General features: G+C 31.4%; 1 protein-coding gene across 1 annotated transcript; it reads left to right on the top strand.

Moving 5' to 3' along the window:
- The first annotated feature begins 1,631 nt into the window (after positions 1-1,631).
- On the top strand, positions 1,632-16,856 carry LOC143630355 (uncharacterized). Its single transcript, XM_077099397.1, has 29 exons — positions 1,632-1,766; positions 1,852-1,974; positions 2,427-2,568; positions 2,658-2,748; positions 2,860-2,995; positions 3,064-3,085; positions 3,161-3,239; positions 3,330-3,450; positions 3,579-3,692; positions 3,740-3,760; positions 3,841-3,903; positions 4,018-4,137; positions 5,844-5,894; positions 5,988-6,182; positions 6,396-6,783; positions 6,870-6,973; positions 7,062-7,146; positions 11,076-11,204; positions 11,322-11,459; positions 11,541-11,651; positions 12,272-12,472; positions 12,565-12,710; positions 13,267-13,396; positions 13,510-14,028; positions 14,145-14,586; positions 14,751-14,939; positions 14,985-15,349; positions 15,453-15,928; positions 16,071-16,856. The coding sequence occupies exons 1-29, from the start codon at positions 1,632-1,634 to the stop codon at positions 16,854-16,856; spliced, it is 5,622 nt and encodes a 1,873-aa protein (XP_076955512.1).
- The last annotated feature ends 383 nt before the right edge of the window (positions 16,857-17,239 follow it).

The raw sequence follows: 17,239 nt of genomic DNA on the forward strand, positions 1-17,239 counted from the left end.
CAATTTTGCCACATGTCCTTCTACTAGGGTGTCCACCTAGGCCTCCATGTCATCAAATTTCCATTCTAAGAGTCTCTATTATGCTGTCATGTGTCATCTTAACCACAAAACCCAAAAAAAACCGCTCCATTTTCCATAACCTACAAACAATCCAACCAGTCATTTTTCTCTCTAATCTCTATACAAACATACCAAACCTAACTAAACCTAATCCGCCGCTACTATTCTACTCTAATTCTGGCCGTCATATTCCGACTTCTCCATTATTCACCATGTTATTCTTCAATTCCATCTGTGGAAAGGTCTACAATCGTTTGGATTCTTTGGAAAAATCCATCGTTTGTCACACGAGATGTGATAAGGTTTTTTTCTCGCAATTGATGATTCGTATAACAGATCGATTCTCCGGTAAACAAAATAAAGGTAATTAATAGACGATTTTTTCACCTTGAGATACTTAATTACTATAATAACATCCGATGAATATAGTCCGACCAGTTTGTTTTGTTCTCATAATTCATATAGTTAATTATCATAATTGACTTCTTTCCGGCCAAACTGTTATAAACGTAATTTTATGTTTAATGATATTCTCCGGGCGTTTTTTTTTATTTGTTCATAATTGTTTTTTATCCGGCCAAACTGTTATAAACATTATAATATGTTAAATTATATTTTCAGGGCAATATTATTTTCTTTAGTCAACAATCATAATTGAACTCTTAATTGTTTTGCGGCCACTTTGTTATTTATGCTTTTATTTTCGACCAATTTCCGATAAGTTTTTGATTATTTTCCGGCCAATTTAATATTTATTTTCCGGGCAATTTTATATTATTTTCTTTAGCCAACAGTCATAATTGTACTCTTAATTGTTTTCCGGCCACTTTGTAATCTATGTTTTTATTTTCGATCAATTTTCGTTCAGTTTTTGATTTTTTTTCGAGCAAGTTACTATTTAATTAAAATTTAAATTGCATATTAAATTATAATATCCATGTTCCAAATATAATTTATTCTATGATTTATTAAAAATATTAATGTACCTAACTAATTCCATGATTAGTTTACGTTTTGACTTCAATGTCAACTTCCAAATTTTTAAAAGTTTGACTAAAATAATTGTATTCAAGGAAATAATTTAATAATTAATGTTCTTTATTTATTTTGATGTTAGAATTTGAATATTTATTTTGACTAAAATAACTGTATTTAAGGAAATATTTAAGAAATTTTATATATTCAGAAACAATAAGTTATTTTTGGATATTTCAATTTACAATAAACCGGTTGATTATATTCAAATTTTCTTTCAAAAACATTTATATTTTCATAAACAATACGTTATTTTTGGATATTATAATTTACAATAAACCGGTTGATTATATTCGATTTTATTTTAAGAAACTTTCTATACATAATACGTTTAACAAAATTAAACTCTCTACATTGTACTATATAATATATAATCACATATTAAATTTTCATAATCATAGCCCTTTTATTCCATTCGTATTTTTTTCCATGTAAGCTTCTACACTTTTGATAATTGTGTTTAGTGTTCGGCCACTTTAATTAACTGTTTTACATTTCATTTTAAGCATATGACAATGGAAGCTTAGACCTTTACCATGCTAAATGAGATTGATGTTCTCAAAACATCAACATCAACTCTTAAGGTTAGAGTTCTGAGGCTTTGGAGCATCAAAGATAACAAAAATGTCAACGAGGATATTTTGATCGAGATGGTTTTAATGGATGAAGAGGTAACTGTTTATTTATTAATCTATATATATGTTAGACTTTCTACAGTTTATATCATTGAATTAATACTTATTTCTTTAATGACAGGAGAATCGAATCCAAGCCACCGTTTACAAACAGGATATCTTTCTATTCAAAAGATTCTTGAAGGAAAGCTCAACTCTTACTATAGTTAATCCTAGTGTTGGTCTAAATGGATCAAACTACAGAGTTATTGATTCTCCCAACAAATTAGTGTTTGGACCAAACACTCATGTTAATCCATGTCAAGAGTTTGAAGGTCGCATGCTCATGTTAATCCATGTCAAGAGTTTGAAAGTCGCATGTTTGGATTCAAAATGATTTCATTTGAATCAGTAATCAAGAAACAAATATCTTTGAAGTCCACAATTGGTAATATACTATTAGAATTCAAATAAATTATTTATTCAATTTATCCTTAGATTTCCATTTGATGTTTTACTTAATTTATTTAATTCTTTCTTTTAGATATAATTGGTCATGTGGTTCACGTTTTCAAGACGAATGTTTCAAACGTCAAAGACAAAAACAAGCGTAAAATGGAGTTATGTGATTTAAGGTACCACTATTTTTAGATATTTTATTTAAATAATTTTGTTAATTTACTTTACCTTGATTTTGAACACTCATTTGTATTTTAGTGGAAACTGTGTGTATCTCCGCTATGGGATCATTATGCATCCGAGCTCTCAAAATATGTCGTTGATCATTTTGATGAACCACATGTCGTTATTGTTCTTCAGTTTGGTAGGTTTAAGTATTACACCGGTTCTGATGGTAAAGGTAATTATGTTTACTATTTTCAAGTTAATTGAAATATAAGCATATCACGTTAATCTAAACTTAAACTCATTATTATTCAATTTTTGTAGAGAAAGTGTATGTGTCCAATTCTTTTGGATCTAATGTTAGCCGTTTGTTCATTAACGACTATTTATTTGAGATAGAAGAATACAAAAACAGGTATAATATTTTGTTTTCTTTGTTTTCTTTATTTTGTTTACTACATTAGATTTTGTTATGGAAATTTTAGGCCTTTTACTTTTATTAAATGTGTAAATTTTAAATATGTAGTTTATTTGATTTGCTAAATGACAATGATGTCGCTATTCGTAAACCGATTCCAGTCAAGATGCTCTCTTCTGTTGGTGATGAGTTTTTGAAAGCTACAGATTTGTTTAACATTTGTGATATTTGTACTATTATATTTGTAAGTTAATTATTAAATTCACTTTTTAAACAATTATATTGCATAACTTGTTTTTTACATATTTGCAGCCTAAGAATATCATTATCCTTGGTACAATTAAGGCCATATGTCCAGATACAGAGTGATATTACATTGGTTGTAATACTTTTAGCCGTAAACTCATAGAAAATATTGGTGAAGGGGTAACTGAATATGAATGCAAAACAGTAAGATGCAATGTGTTAGGTGTTGTTCCTACACCTAGGTAATTAGTTAAAACAAATTCAAATATTTATTTACAAAATATTCAATATTCTGTTTTGCTTGCTATTAACCTATTTTAAAAATTATACAGATTCAAGATAAAGATAAGGGTTCAAGATTCTACTGGTGTTGTGTCGTTGACTATCTTCGATAGAGATGCTAAAATGCTGATCAACAAAACTGCAGCTGAGTTGATTGATTCTCAAAAGCAGGTTTATTTTCAATTAGTATATTTTATTATTATTATTATTATTATTATTATTATTATTATTATTATTATTATTATTATTGTTCACAATTTGAATTATTAAGGTTATATTTTTCACATATTTTTTTACAGGATGATGTTGAAAATGCTGGACTCCCTGCTGAGATGAATTGTCTTTTAGAAAAGAAATTTGCTTTAAAAGTCGATGTTGCAGAGTCAATTTCAGAAACAGTGTGGAAGATTATGGTATAAACAAGCTTATTGATGACACTAATATTCTCACTGAATTGCAGAAAAGGCAGCATAGTCGTTTGGTAATTATTTAATAGTAAATTCATTTTATAGTTAATGTTATTCCATTGACAGAATTTTTTGTTACCCTTATAATTTTCAGCAAACCGATTTTAATTCTGTTTCATTGGGAGCATCTATGTCAGAATTTCAATCATCCGGTTCTGTTTCCCGTTAAGGTATATATGTTTCTTAAATATGATAATTCAAACTTATGTATATAGGTGAAACAAACATTTGTGACATGATTGTGTGATGTTGATTACTTTTTTAATAACAGATTTCGGATATTGGAGATAACCAGACTCCAAATTCAAATGTTGATGGTGAGGATGTGGCAAATGATGAAAAAGGAATTTCAACGTCTTCTGATGATAAACTTAAGAGAAAGTTGGTTGAAGTTTTTGAAGTTGACGATCAACCTAGCATGTCTGCCTAAGGTTAAGCCAAAGACTTTTGAAGAGATTGGGAAGACCAATGAAGCATGTGATGTTGCAACTATTTTAACTCCTAAGTTGGAGAAGGATGCTAAGTGAACGGTTAAACTTTGGTTTGAAATTTATTCGGTTTGGTTTCACATATTAAGTATTTGTATTACTTTTGGATCTTTTATGTCTGGTTTTTTAATCATGTGTTTTTTGGAGTGACTATCTTTGCAAGTTGGTTGTTTAGTTTGATTTATCCTTATTTTACTATCTTTAGTTTGACTATAGATTGGGTGATATCTATAAATATATTAATTTGTGCTTTTTAAGTTTCTTTTTCGGTAACACTTTATTTATATTAATCATTTTGTCACATTTTCTATAACAGGATTTTATTTAATATTTGTGTTACGCTTAGATTTTTATGATATCAAAACTATAGATTGGGTTATATCTATAAATATATTAATTTGTGCTTTTTAACTTTGTTTTTCGGTAACACCTTATTTATGTTATTATCATTTTGTCAAATTTTCTATAACAGGCTTTTTATTTAGCGTTTGTGTTACACTTTTAAAAATATGACTTAAATAACAAATAAATATAGATTCTATTAGACATATTAACAATATATGTAAACAATATATTGTTTGTATATATATCTTTATCAGATATATAATTTATAGTGTAATTTGGTAAGAAAATACACCTTAAAAATAATTAAATATTTTTAACAATATACTGTGTTTTATAATTACTAAGTTTTTTAAAAAAAATAATTTAAATCTTAGAAAAAAAAATAAATTTTATTATATCTAATTATATTCTAATTTATCAATATTTGTATTATCTTTTTAACTTAATCCATTTGAAATAGCCCATTACTTTAGGCCCATATATATCTTCTTTTATCAATTTAAAAATTAACGACTCTTCAATTACATTTATGATAAATTATCATAACAAATTATATGTCTTCGATTTTTCAGTAGTTTATGTCGGCCAACACGAACAGAGATTTAATCGACAATTTGCAAAACTTCGAAGTGTTTAATATTTAACTCAATAAATGGAAAATGTAAGTATTATTTGGTCAAATAATTTCATTGTGTTAATTTAAACTGTTCCTATGTTTTTAGCCCTAATTTAAAGTGATCGAAGATTATTTTTAGTCAGAATATTTACTTTTGTTGTTTAGGTTTTTGTTATAACCCTAAGTCTATTTAGTTAGTTCCTCTTCAACTTATTTAAACTTTATTTTAATCTCCTTGCATGGTTGAGGCTGATGATTGTAATATTTTGGTGATTAATCATCGAGGATTGTTTATTAGCTTGGTAATATCAACTTATTTGTTGTTTATTATTTGGTTTTTATTATTTAAACTTTATTTTAATCTCCTTGCATGGTTGAGGCTGATGACTGTAATATTTTGGTGATTAATCATCGAGGATTGTTTATTAGCTTGGTAATATCAACTTATTTGTTGTTTATTATTTGGTTTTTATTGTTATGTTTTAATGGATTTGTTTAATGTTTAATTAAGATTTTGGCATACAGATGTTTCTATTGGGCTTATTACTAAATACGGTGGAAAAAATTAAAAAATCATTTACTGTTTTTATATTAATTTTATTGCTTAATATTTATTTTTAATTTATATTTAATTTTTTTACAAAACAGATTGTTATTCCCGCGGTTTGCATTTTCTATGATAATTCCAATGGACAGACGGTATGTATTTGTAAACTTGTAATTAACAACATATTTTATGGATTTTGTTAATTCTTCCATTATAGTTTAACTACCACATCATATTCATTTAAGGTACTTCCAGCTCAGTTCTGTGAAAGAATTTTTGAGCCAGGTGCTAATATGCACCCGGTTGTAGTGTATCACAAAGACAAAGATTGGTTTATTCAAATTGAATTTGTAAACGGAAGTTTTGTTTTTCAAAATGGCTGGAATCAATTTGTGGAAGACAATCGTTTGATATTTGGAGATGTTTTGGTTTTTGCTCCCGTAACGAAAATGAATGGACATTCGTTTACGTTAGAGATAATCCAGATATAAATGACATGGTTCTTGATGTTGTGGTTCGTTATCACACTCTTAAATATCTTGTAAGTAACGGTGTTGTTTTTTTTAATAAATAGTGAACAATCTGTTTTGTAAAATAAAAAGTGTTTTATTTAATTTTATTAATCTATTTTGTTTTATTTATATTTATTGTAGCCATTGAGAGATGATCAGATAAAAAAACACTTTAGTTTAGAGCCAGGAAATTATGACGAGATCATTGCTCAGTCTGCAGATGGAATGTTATGGAATTTATACATCCAATGCGTCAAACTGACTACTCCGAGATTTGCTTTCGCTGGTATGTGGAAAGACATGTCCGCTCATTGTAAACTGGCTGTCAATGATTATTTGGTGTTTCAACGTCTTCAAGGTACGTGGACATTTAGAATGTATGTTTTTGATAGCCGTGGTATTGAACGTGTCAATTTCAATGATGACTTTGTATACAACGGTCCGACCAATCATCCCGAGTACGGTTATGTTCCAATGGTGATAGACATTGAAAGTGATGATGAAAATGAACAACACCTACAACTAGAAGGTAGTTATTTTCATTTTCTTTTATCTTATAATTTTTATTACAGTTTATATTATTAATACATTGATAACTTAAATTTATATTTATAGGAGTTGATGTTGGTGTGGAAGATGTTGATGAGCCGGTTTTGGATATTATTGATCCTCATGTTCTAGAAGACAACATTTTGGAGGTGGTTGTACAGAATAGGCTTGTAAGTAAACTCATATTATACATGAATATTAATTTAATGTTATGGATTGTTTAGTAAGATAAGTTTGTAATTATATTTTTCTTTGTAGCGTTTGCCGGTTGAGTTTGCAAGGAACAATAACTTGGATGTGGAAACATATTTGGTGTTAATAAATCCAAATGGTGTTGATATCTGTAGGGCCCCGAACCCGGTGGCCCTAATTTAGCGTCGGATTTACTCATAAACACAGTTCTTCAAATCAGAGTTTATTAAAACTTTTCGCGGAATATAAAACATCAATCATTTGTTACAAAACATTAAATCTTTTCTTTGATACCATAACACAAAACTTTATATTTAAAACATTTTTACTTCTTTCTTCAGATGCCAGCCGTTCAATCCATGCCGTGTGTCATCCTCATGCTAACTCTATAATCAGCTCACCTGCGTGCATACTAAAAGTCAGCTACGCTGAGTGAGTTCTAGTTAATCGAACGCCATACAATACATACACATACATACATATTCGTAGATACATATCCATACTTCACTAGTTACCCTTCTGCTCTACATACATACTTGCTACCATACATACATACATATCTACAATCACTAACCTCAGTCTACCGAGAGTACGTTCATAGTTCACCGTCTATACCTGTACTCAAGGTCGTGAACACGTACAAGGTTCGCAGTCCTTACCTATGTTCACCATTTATGGTACGTACAAGGATCGCGGTCCTTCCCTATACCATAGTACATCCACAACACGTACAAGGTTCGCAGTCCTTCCCTATGTTGCAACCTAATTCATAGCACGTACGAGGTTCGCAGTCCTCCCCTATGCTACAAAATCAGCACGTATAAGGTTCACAGTCCTTTCCTATGCTGACACCTATCTACATTACGTATAAGGTTCGCAGTCCTTATCTACGTTTACATATATCATCTACTTCACGTATAAGGCTCGCAGTCCTTAACTACGCCATCACCAGCCGAGTCTATGCCTGACAGAAGCTAGAGGGATTTGCCATCCTAACTTACTATGTCGAACGTAGAACTCACATGCCATTCGTGTACCTAAATACACATACTTACATTATAACATAAGAACACTCTAGGCATTCTTTACCTCATTCATTTAACAACCATACCCCTTGTCGTTACGTGCAATATCCGAAGATCGTTCACGCCCCGACAAGTATTCATTTGAAATATTCATACATCTACGATATATAATATTCGTACCTTTATTTTTAACCTGACAGTACGCGCAATATCCGAAGATCGTTCGCGTACCGACAAACAATCATTCATATCTATCACACATATCACATATGACATACACTTATCACTTAGGATAAATGTATTAACAACACATCGAGTATGCACACAGCCCCGAAAACATAACAAGGAATGGGGCTAGAAACTCACCTGAACACGGTTACGTTCACCGTTAATCGTAATCCCTTTCTTCAGCTGTGCACGGCTGACTGTATAACAAGTACACGTATCAAACAACTATCACTACTCATATCATCTTTCCAGTCTTAACTACTACCCACAACGAACGGGGGTCCGGGGGCAGCGCCCCTGGCAGCGGGGTCTAGGGGCGGCAGCCCCTAGCAGGGTCCAAGGGGCAGAGCCCCTGGCTGGGGTCGAGCTGCCAGGTCAGCTTGGAAAAATTTTATTTACATTAACTGTCTTAACACATTTTCCATTAGGTTTTTAATTTATTTTCTAAGCGAACTTAACTTTAGGCGAAGTTAAACCTTAGGCGAACTTAGCTTTAGGCGAAGTTAAACCTCAGGCGAACTTGGCTTTAGGCGAAGTTAAACCTCAGGCGAACTTAGCTTCAGGCGAAGTTAAACCTTAGGCGAACTTGGCTTCAGGCGAAGTTATCATCAGGCGAACTTAACTTTACAGCGAAGTTGCCATCAGGCGAACTTAGCTTGCAGGCGAAGTTCATCAGGCGAACTTAGCTTGCAGGCGAAGTTCGTCGCGTTGAAGGCGAAGTTGCCCAGATGAAGGCGAAGTTGCCCAGACAGCCGCTGTTCGGTTTCTTTCCAGCATTTTGAGCGATTTTAACACCCTTGCTATGGTTCAATCTCACCCACTACGCTACCCGACCATTTTTTTGGTCGTTTATACACTAAAAAGCTTGGATCTTTAAACTTCAAAGATCAAGAATCATACCTTTGAGCTTGTTGGAACTCGTTAACCTGCTAGCACACTAATCTCTTTCTCTTGGACCTGCCCGATTCTTCCCTTGGCTCGGCCCAGTTCCGGCGAAGTTAGTGTGTGGTGTGTGTTAGGGAGTTTGGTGAAAAATGAAAGATATTTTGGGTTTAGGGGATATTTATATCCCTGAAATCCCATGGACCTAAGGCCCATTCTCATTTAACCCATCTCTATTAATCCAAGTCCATAACCCACATCCATTACCCGACACTAGCCCGACCCATACCAACTCCTATTCTTTTATTTATTTCCTGATAACCCGAGTAAACTTTCCCTCTATTATTAAGTAATATAATTAATATTATCTTGAAATTTCGGGATGTTACAATATCTCGACTGAAATTGCTATTGAACTCAATGGTATTAATGAGAGGTATCAGGTTAGACATTGGCTGTCTTTTGTTCGGTCTAATGGTCTTCAGATTGGAAGTTTGGCTGTTTTCGAGTATAACGCCGATACTCATTCGTTGATACTCACTCATGTTGTTGGTTAATTATGAACATTTTTATGATGGGTTGTTTTTTATGTTTATACTTTAAGTTTTTGTCCGTACACTTTTCTAACCGTTTATATTTTATGTTTATCCGTATGCTTTTGTAACCAAATGACTTATTTTGGTTTGTTTATGTATGGTTTGTATTATGAATTTATGACATCTTAGTATTATTGTTATTATTATTATTACTATTATTATTGTTTTATACAAATACTTATAACTTAAGTATTCACAAATAGTAAGAATTCAATTATCAAGAATATCAGAAAAGATTCTCACATATTAACATCATAAATTTTTTATTTTTGTCCATATATTTATTTTTAATTATGATCATATTACCCTCCTAAAATAAAGTTTACCTAATATATGCCTTACCTTATTGTTTCCTTTAAAATAAATAGAAATTACATTATTATTTGTCTATATATAGACACATAAATCATTCTAATCTCCAACAAAATCAAACATATTAATTTTTGTCATTTGGATTATTGTTATACCTTTCTTCCTAGAGAAAATAAGTTAAGTATCGTTTCTTCATACATGTTTGGTACAAATTTTTTCATTGATTTTGAGTTCGATGAGTGTTTGTCACAATGTATGTATAACAAAAATTTTCTGTAAATTTGTGGTTATTTCACAGATACATATTTCCCCGGTTTGGTTTTTACAATTTAATCTTGATCATCTTTATCAATAAATATAAAAAATCTGTGTTTTTTTTATCAAAATCCGTATATATTTATATGTATGTATGTATATATATATATACTTTATTCCGCTATTTCTAAATGATAATGAGTTTCATTTAGAGTCATGTTATCTAATGGTGTTTTGAGTGTTTAATCTATACTACTCCATGTTTCTATCGTAGGGTTCGTTCACGTCGGCTTAAGTCACGTGTAAGGTTTGTTTGCTATATCTTTTTCAAGATGTCCACATCCAAAAATAAACGAAAAAAGGAAGCGTCTTCATCTTCTCAAAATAAGCTAATTAACGTTGGTATGTTATAAAATATAAGTTGATTATACCCATTTAAGAATTTTTATATTGTTTATATTTTGTTAAAATAACCAATAATGTGAATTTTGTGAATTATAATATCTTTATAATGTAGTACAAAGTCAACGATTACCATTGTGTTCCATTTCCAATAATACAACCTACATGGATTGTCAACCAACACCGATTGTCAGTCTACCATATCATTTAAACCAAAACCACATTGAAACTTCAAGTGTCCACTCTTCGAATGTACAAAAAAACGATTAGTATATAAAAACATTTTACACAAAAAATATACTATATATATTTTTTACAGATCGTTTTTAGATTAATTTACGTAGCTTAAATATTGATAATATTAACTTTGTAATTTCAAGACCCTCAAACATGTTCACCATGTGTGAACCATGCGGCTTCCAAAAGGAAAGAAAGACGATTAATTTTATATGCTAAAAGAACTGCTTCAGTTGACAGGAAGAAAAGTGGTCTACAGAAGAACTCCTCAGGTATTTTGTGTTTTCGTTATACGTTTTTTTTTAAATTAAGCACTTATATATGGTTTATATTTCTTTTTAAGTAACAAATAATGCTAATTTATAAATTTTTAATATGTATAAATTTAGGCCAAAGTCAACATTTACCATTGTCTACCATTTCCAATAATACCAATTACATGGATTATCAAGCAACACCGATTGTCACACTACCATATCATTTAAACGGAAATCAGTTTTCAAATTACAACGGAAACCAAATCCCGAGTATGTAAACTTTAATACATTATTAATTTTTAGTAAAACATTTTTGGAAATGAAAACTAAATTTTACTCTATTTAATTCAGGTGGTTCTAATATACCGATAATATGTTCCGAAAATAATATCCACCGTTTATCTACTCTTGCAAATTCTAATCCGCATACAACACATTCCTCCTTAAATTCTTGTGTCCCTGGTATGTTAATAAAATGTTGTTCACTATATATTTTGGTTATCAGTTATTCTTTCTCGTTTTATTTTTAATATGTAAAATGATACAATTAATCGGATCTTCGACACTTTGCAAAATATTCCCTCATCAACACAAGTAACGCGTTTACAATCTAATAAGGAGAATGTGTCTCAATCAATAGATTCAAATTTATACTCTTCAAATGTAGTAAACAACGGTAAGTATTTAAAAATATTTCACACAACTACATTTACTCTTTAAATTTATTCATCGGTTTTAAAACACTTGCTTAGTCTTAAATATTGATACTCTTACCTTTTTAATTTCAAGATCCTGAAAAATGTACACCATTTGTGATCTCTGCTGCGTCCAAAAGGAAAGAAAGACGATCAATTTTAGATGCCAAAAGAACTGCCTCAGTTGACATGAATAAAAGTGGTCTACAAAATACCTCTTCAGGTATATTCTGTTTTCCTTATAAGTATTATTCTCATTTTTTGTAAGTTTTTTTAAATAAATGAAAAACTTACATGTTAATGGTCGTCTAATTTTTTGAAATGTGTATTTGTCGGAATTACTTTTACTACCTTTATAATGACTTTTTTTTATTTAATTATTAACAGGTCGTCTATTTGGAAGTAATGTTCACGAAGGATCAAACGCGTCTTCTGTTGTTGATGACATTCATATGTCATCTAGGACCTTTCGTAGAAGGTCAAGAAAAAGAACTCCTATAGTACCTATACCTATGGCTGATTTAAGTGAACATGCTACGTTTGTTGGTTATCAAAATGTTTTAGATGTTTATAAAGGAATATCATCAGGTATAATATATATTTCCTATTTTTATTTCAATCAATTATTATTTGTTTATCTACATGAAGTAACTACATATCATGATATATTAATCGTGTAGAATATGTCGACCATGGAAATCAATCCGTTATGTGTCCAAGTTGCAATGCATTGTTGTGGAAAGCCGGAGTTAACAGACCAAGTAGTACTAATGAAGAAGGAGCTTTTTCCCTTTGTTATTATAATGGAAAAGTCGAACTTCCCGATGTTAGACAACCAGATGAAAGTTATCTTCAATTATTTCGTGGTGAAAGCGTCATCAGTAAATACTTCTTGAAAAACATCAGACGTTTCAATTTGATGTTTTCGTTACGTCTATGGGAGGAAAGATTGACCATTCCATAAATAGAGGCAATGCGCCTTATACGTTTCGACTTAGCGGTGAAAACTATCATTGTTTGGGAAGTCTTTTACCGTTAGATGGACGTAAAGCACAGTTTTCTCAACATTACATTTATGACACGGAAAACAAGATTTCAAATCGTCAACGTGTATTTGGGTAAATACTTTAACGATATTCTTCTACTTTAGTTATCATATTTTTTTTAGTTTAATTTTTATTGTATTTAATCAAACTATATATTTTTTTATGGGCAGTGAAAATAATTCAAAGTTCGATGACCAAGGAAAGCATATTATTAATTATTTGAAGACAATGTTAGATTCAAATAATCATTTGGTCCAAGCTTATCGAATGGTACGAGATTGTTTTGAAGAAAACCCACAACTAGATTTGAAGTTGCGTATTATTGGAACACGACAGCATGATTCCAGACAATATAACTTACCATCCAGTTCTGAAGTTGCTGCTTTAATCGTTGGCGATATTGGTGACGCTGTTGATAACCGAGATATAATTGTTACGAAGAAGTCTGGTTCGTTAAAGCGTATCAGTAAACTCATCCATCTTATACACCTCTTCGATACCCGTTATTTCATCCTTTTGGTGAGGATGGTTATCAGGTTAATATACTTCATAAGAATGTTTCATCTTCATCAACCGCAGCACGCAAAAAGGTTACAATGCGTGAGTTTTTTGCTTATCGTATTCAAGATAGGCCAAATATGTTTTCAACCATGTTAAATGGTAGGCGTTTGTTTCAACAAATTTTAGTTGACAAATATACGATGATTGAGGCTCAAAGATTACATTTTATACGCGGTAAACAACATGAACTTAGGTGCGGTACTTACCAAAGTTTACGAGGTATGCAAGCTGTTGGAAATGCTAATGTTTCAACAGCTGGTCAACGTGTTATTCTACCATCTTCATTTACTGGCGGAGCAAGATATATGATGCAAAATTATCTAGACGCTATGTGTTTTTGTCGATGGTTCGGTTATCCCGATTATTTCATAACCATAACACGTAATCCCAATTGGCAAGAAGTTAAAAGATTTCTTAAGGATACAACGTTAAAATCGGAAGATAGACCTGATATATTATGTCGGATTTTCAAGCTCAAGCTTGATGCAATGATTAAATTGGTGAAGGATAAGTCTTTGTTTGGAAGGGTTCAAGCAGGTAATTTTATTTAATTTTATAAATATACAATTATAATAGAAGACCTACTTGTATATTATAAATGTTAATACTATTTATAGGCTGTTGAATATTTACTTTTATTATCTTTATTGCAGTTGTTTACATGATAGAGTTTCAAAAAAGGGGTCTACCGCACGCCCATATTTGCATATTTTTGCATCCAGGTAGCAAGATTCATAATCCAAAAGATGTAGATAAATTTATTTTTGCTGAGATCCCAAACAAAGACAGTGATCCAGACCTATACAAGCTTGTATCTGATCATATGATTCACGGTCCATGTGGTGATGCTAACCCGAAGTGCACCTGCATGGTAAACAAAAGATGCTCCAAAAATTTTCCTAAAATATTTAATGATGAAACAGTTGTTGATTCAAACGGTTTTCCGGTATACAAAAGAAGAGATAACGGTCAATATGTTGTTAAGTCAGATATAATGATGGATAATAGAACTGTCGTTCCATACAACAAGACTCTATTAAAAAAATTTCAAGCACATGTTAACGTTGAGTGGTGCAATCAAGATGGATCTATAAAGTATTTGTTTAAATACCAGACCGAGCAACAATTTCGCTTGTACAAAATAACAATGGTGATAACCAAGATCCTAATTTAGATGAAATCAAAGCGTTTTATTATTGCAGATATGTGTCTGCATGCGAGGCTGCATAGAGGATATTCGCATTTGATGTGTATTATAGGCTTCCGTCTGTTATGAGGCTTGCTTTTCATTTACCCGGTGAACAGCAGGTAATATATGGTGCTAACGAAGATATTGAAGATATTTTAAACAAAACAACTAATGCTTCTTCCATGTTTACCGGTTGGTTTGAGTGTAATAAGAAGTATAACCTTGCAAAGACTCTCACATACGCTGAGTTTCCAACAAAGTATGTTTAGAAAAAACAATGTCGTAAATGGGAACCTCGGCAAAGGGGTTTTGCAACCGGTAGAGTTCATGTTGTTCCAGCCTCATTCGACGAAGCTTACTCTCTAAGAATATTATTAAATAAGGTTAAAGGGCAAGAATTTTTTGAAGATATTCGAACAGTTGATGGAGTTGTGTGTGAAACTTTTCGAGATGCATGTTACAAAAGAGGTCTTTTAGATGATGATAAGGAATACATAGAAGCAATTGAAGAAGCAAGTCACACTTCTACCGGATATTATTTAAGGAATTTATTTGCAACAATGTTGATTACTTATAGTTTATCTAGACCTTATTTTGTTTGGGAAAGTACTTGGCAACTTTTAGTTGACGGTATTCTATACAAACAACAAAAAGATCAAAACAACCCTGGTACGATTTATGTTTTTTTAAATATTTTAAATTATTCCAAATATCTAATATCAATAAATATTTATATTATATTTATTTTAGTAGGTTATTATATTTATTTCAGGTTTGATTCTTAATGAAGAGCAGCTAAAAAACTTAGCACTCATGGAAATTGAGAATTTTTTAATTTGCAACAACTCAAGTCTTAGAAGACATCAACAAATGCCTTTTCCAGATATAGAAACAATTTCAAGAGCAACTAATCCGTTGATGGTGGAAGAGCTTTCATATGATACCGAGACCATGAATAGCGAATTTAATAATCTATTTGATTCGTTAACTGATGAACAAAAAAGGGTTTATAATGAAATAATGAACGCTTTGGTTGATAAAAAAGGTGGCGTGTTTTTTGTTTATGATTACGGTGATACTGGAAAAACTTATTTATGGAAGACCTTATCTGCATATATAAGGTCAAAGGGAGACGTTGTGTTGAATGTTGCTTCAAGCAGTATAGCTTCTTTGCTGTTGGAGGGTGGAAGAACAGCACATTCGAGATTTTTGATACCCATTAATTTGACCGAAGATTCCATATGTCCGGTAATATTACAAAATACTTTTTGTTACTTTTAATATTAATAGTTTTTTTATTATATATCGTTTTATTTGTTATTCGAATATAAATTTACTTTAAAATATGTTACGTTATATATATATTTTTTTTCTTTTTTCTTATAATTAGGTTAAAGGAAATACCGACGTCTATGAATTATTGAAAAAGACAAGCTTGATAATTTGGGATGAAGCACCAATGATTCATAAGCATGCTTTTGAAGCTTTAGACAGAACTTTAAACGATGTTATGAATGGTGATTCTGCAAATACTTCCAAAGCACTTTTTGGAGGTAAGGTTGTTGTTTTTGGTGGTGATTTTCGGAAAATTTTGCCCCTTGTAACTAACAGTACCAGAAGTGAATGTGTCAATGCTTGCATCAATTCATCTTATATCTGGTCTAAGTGTAAGGTTCTTAAACTAACTAAGAACATGAGGCTTACAGTTGGATGTCGATCTTCAGACGTTGAAAACATCAAAGAGTTTGCTGACTGGATGTTAGACATAGGTCAAGGAACCGTCGGTGGTCCAAATGACAGAGAGTCGGTTATTGATATTCCAGACGATCTGTTGATATTGAACTCACTTGATCCGATTGGTGATTTAATAAGGTTTGTATATCCTGATATATTAGATAGATTCAACGAAGTTACTTACTTTCAGGATCGCGCACTGGTTGCACCTTTGAATGAGGTGGTTCAAGAAATTAACGAACGTATGTTAGCCCTCTTTCCTGGTGACGAAGTCCAGTATCTAAGTTCCGACAGTTTAGCTGAATCTGAAGACGTTTCAGACGATGTTGATCCACAGTTGTATTCCCCTGATTTGTTAAATGGTTTAAAGATTTCAGGAATGCCTAATCATAGATTGGTTCTTAAAAGTTGGTGTTCTCATCATGCTATTAAGGAATATTAATCATAAAAAGGGTATGTGCAATGGAACGCGCCTTCAATTCGTTAGTCTTGGTAGGCGTGTAATTGAAGCTAAAGTTGTCTCTGGTACAAATATAGGATATCGCACTTTAATTAGTCGAATAAGCCTTACACCAACTGATAAGAAACTTCCTTTCAAATTAAAAAGGAGACATTTTCCTATTTGCTTATGTTTTGCCATGACAATCAACAAAAATCAAAGTCAATCATTGTCAAGAGTTGGATTGTATCTTAAAAATCCCGTATTTTCTCATGGTCGGCTTTATGTGGCTTTGTCAAGATTTAAGAGTCGAGATGGTATTAAGTTACTGATACTCGACAAAGAATAAAAGCTTACAAATAAAACAACAAATGTTGTGTACAATG

This window comes from Bidens hawaiensis, unplaced genomic scaffold (genome assembly GCF_021521415.1).
Source record: "Bidens hawaiensis isolate Kalapana, Puna unplaced genomic scaffold, B.hawaiensis_p1.1 tig00005649_1, whole genome shotgun sequence".
Taxonomy (NCBI): domain Eukaryota; kingdom Viridiplantae; phylum Streptophyta; class Magnoliopsida; order Asterales; family Asteraceae; genus Bidens; species Bidens hawaiensis.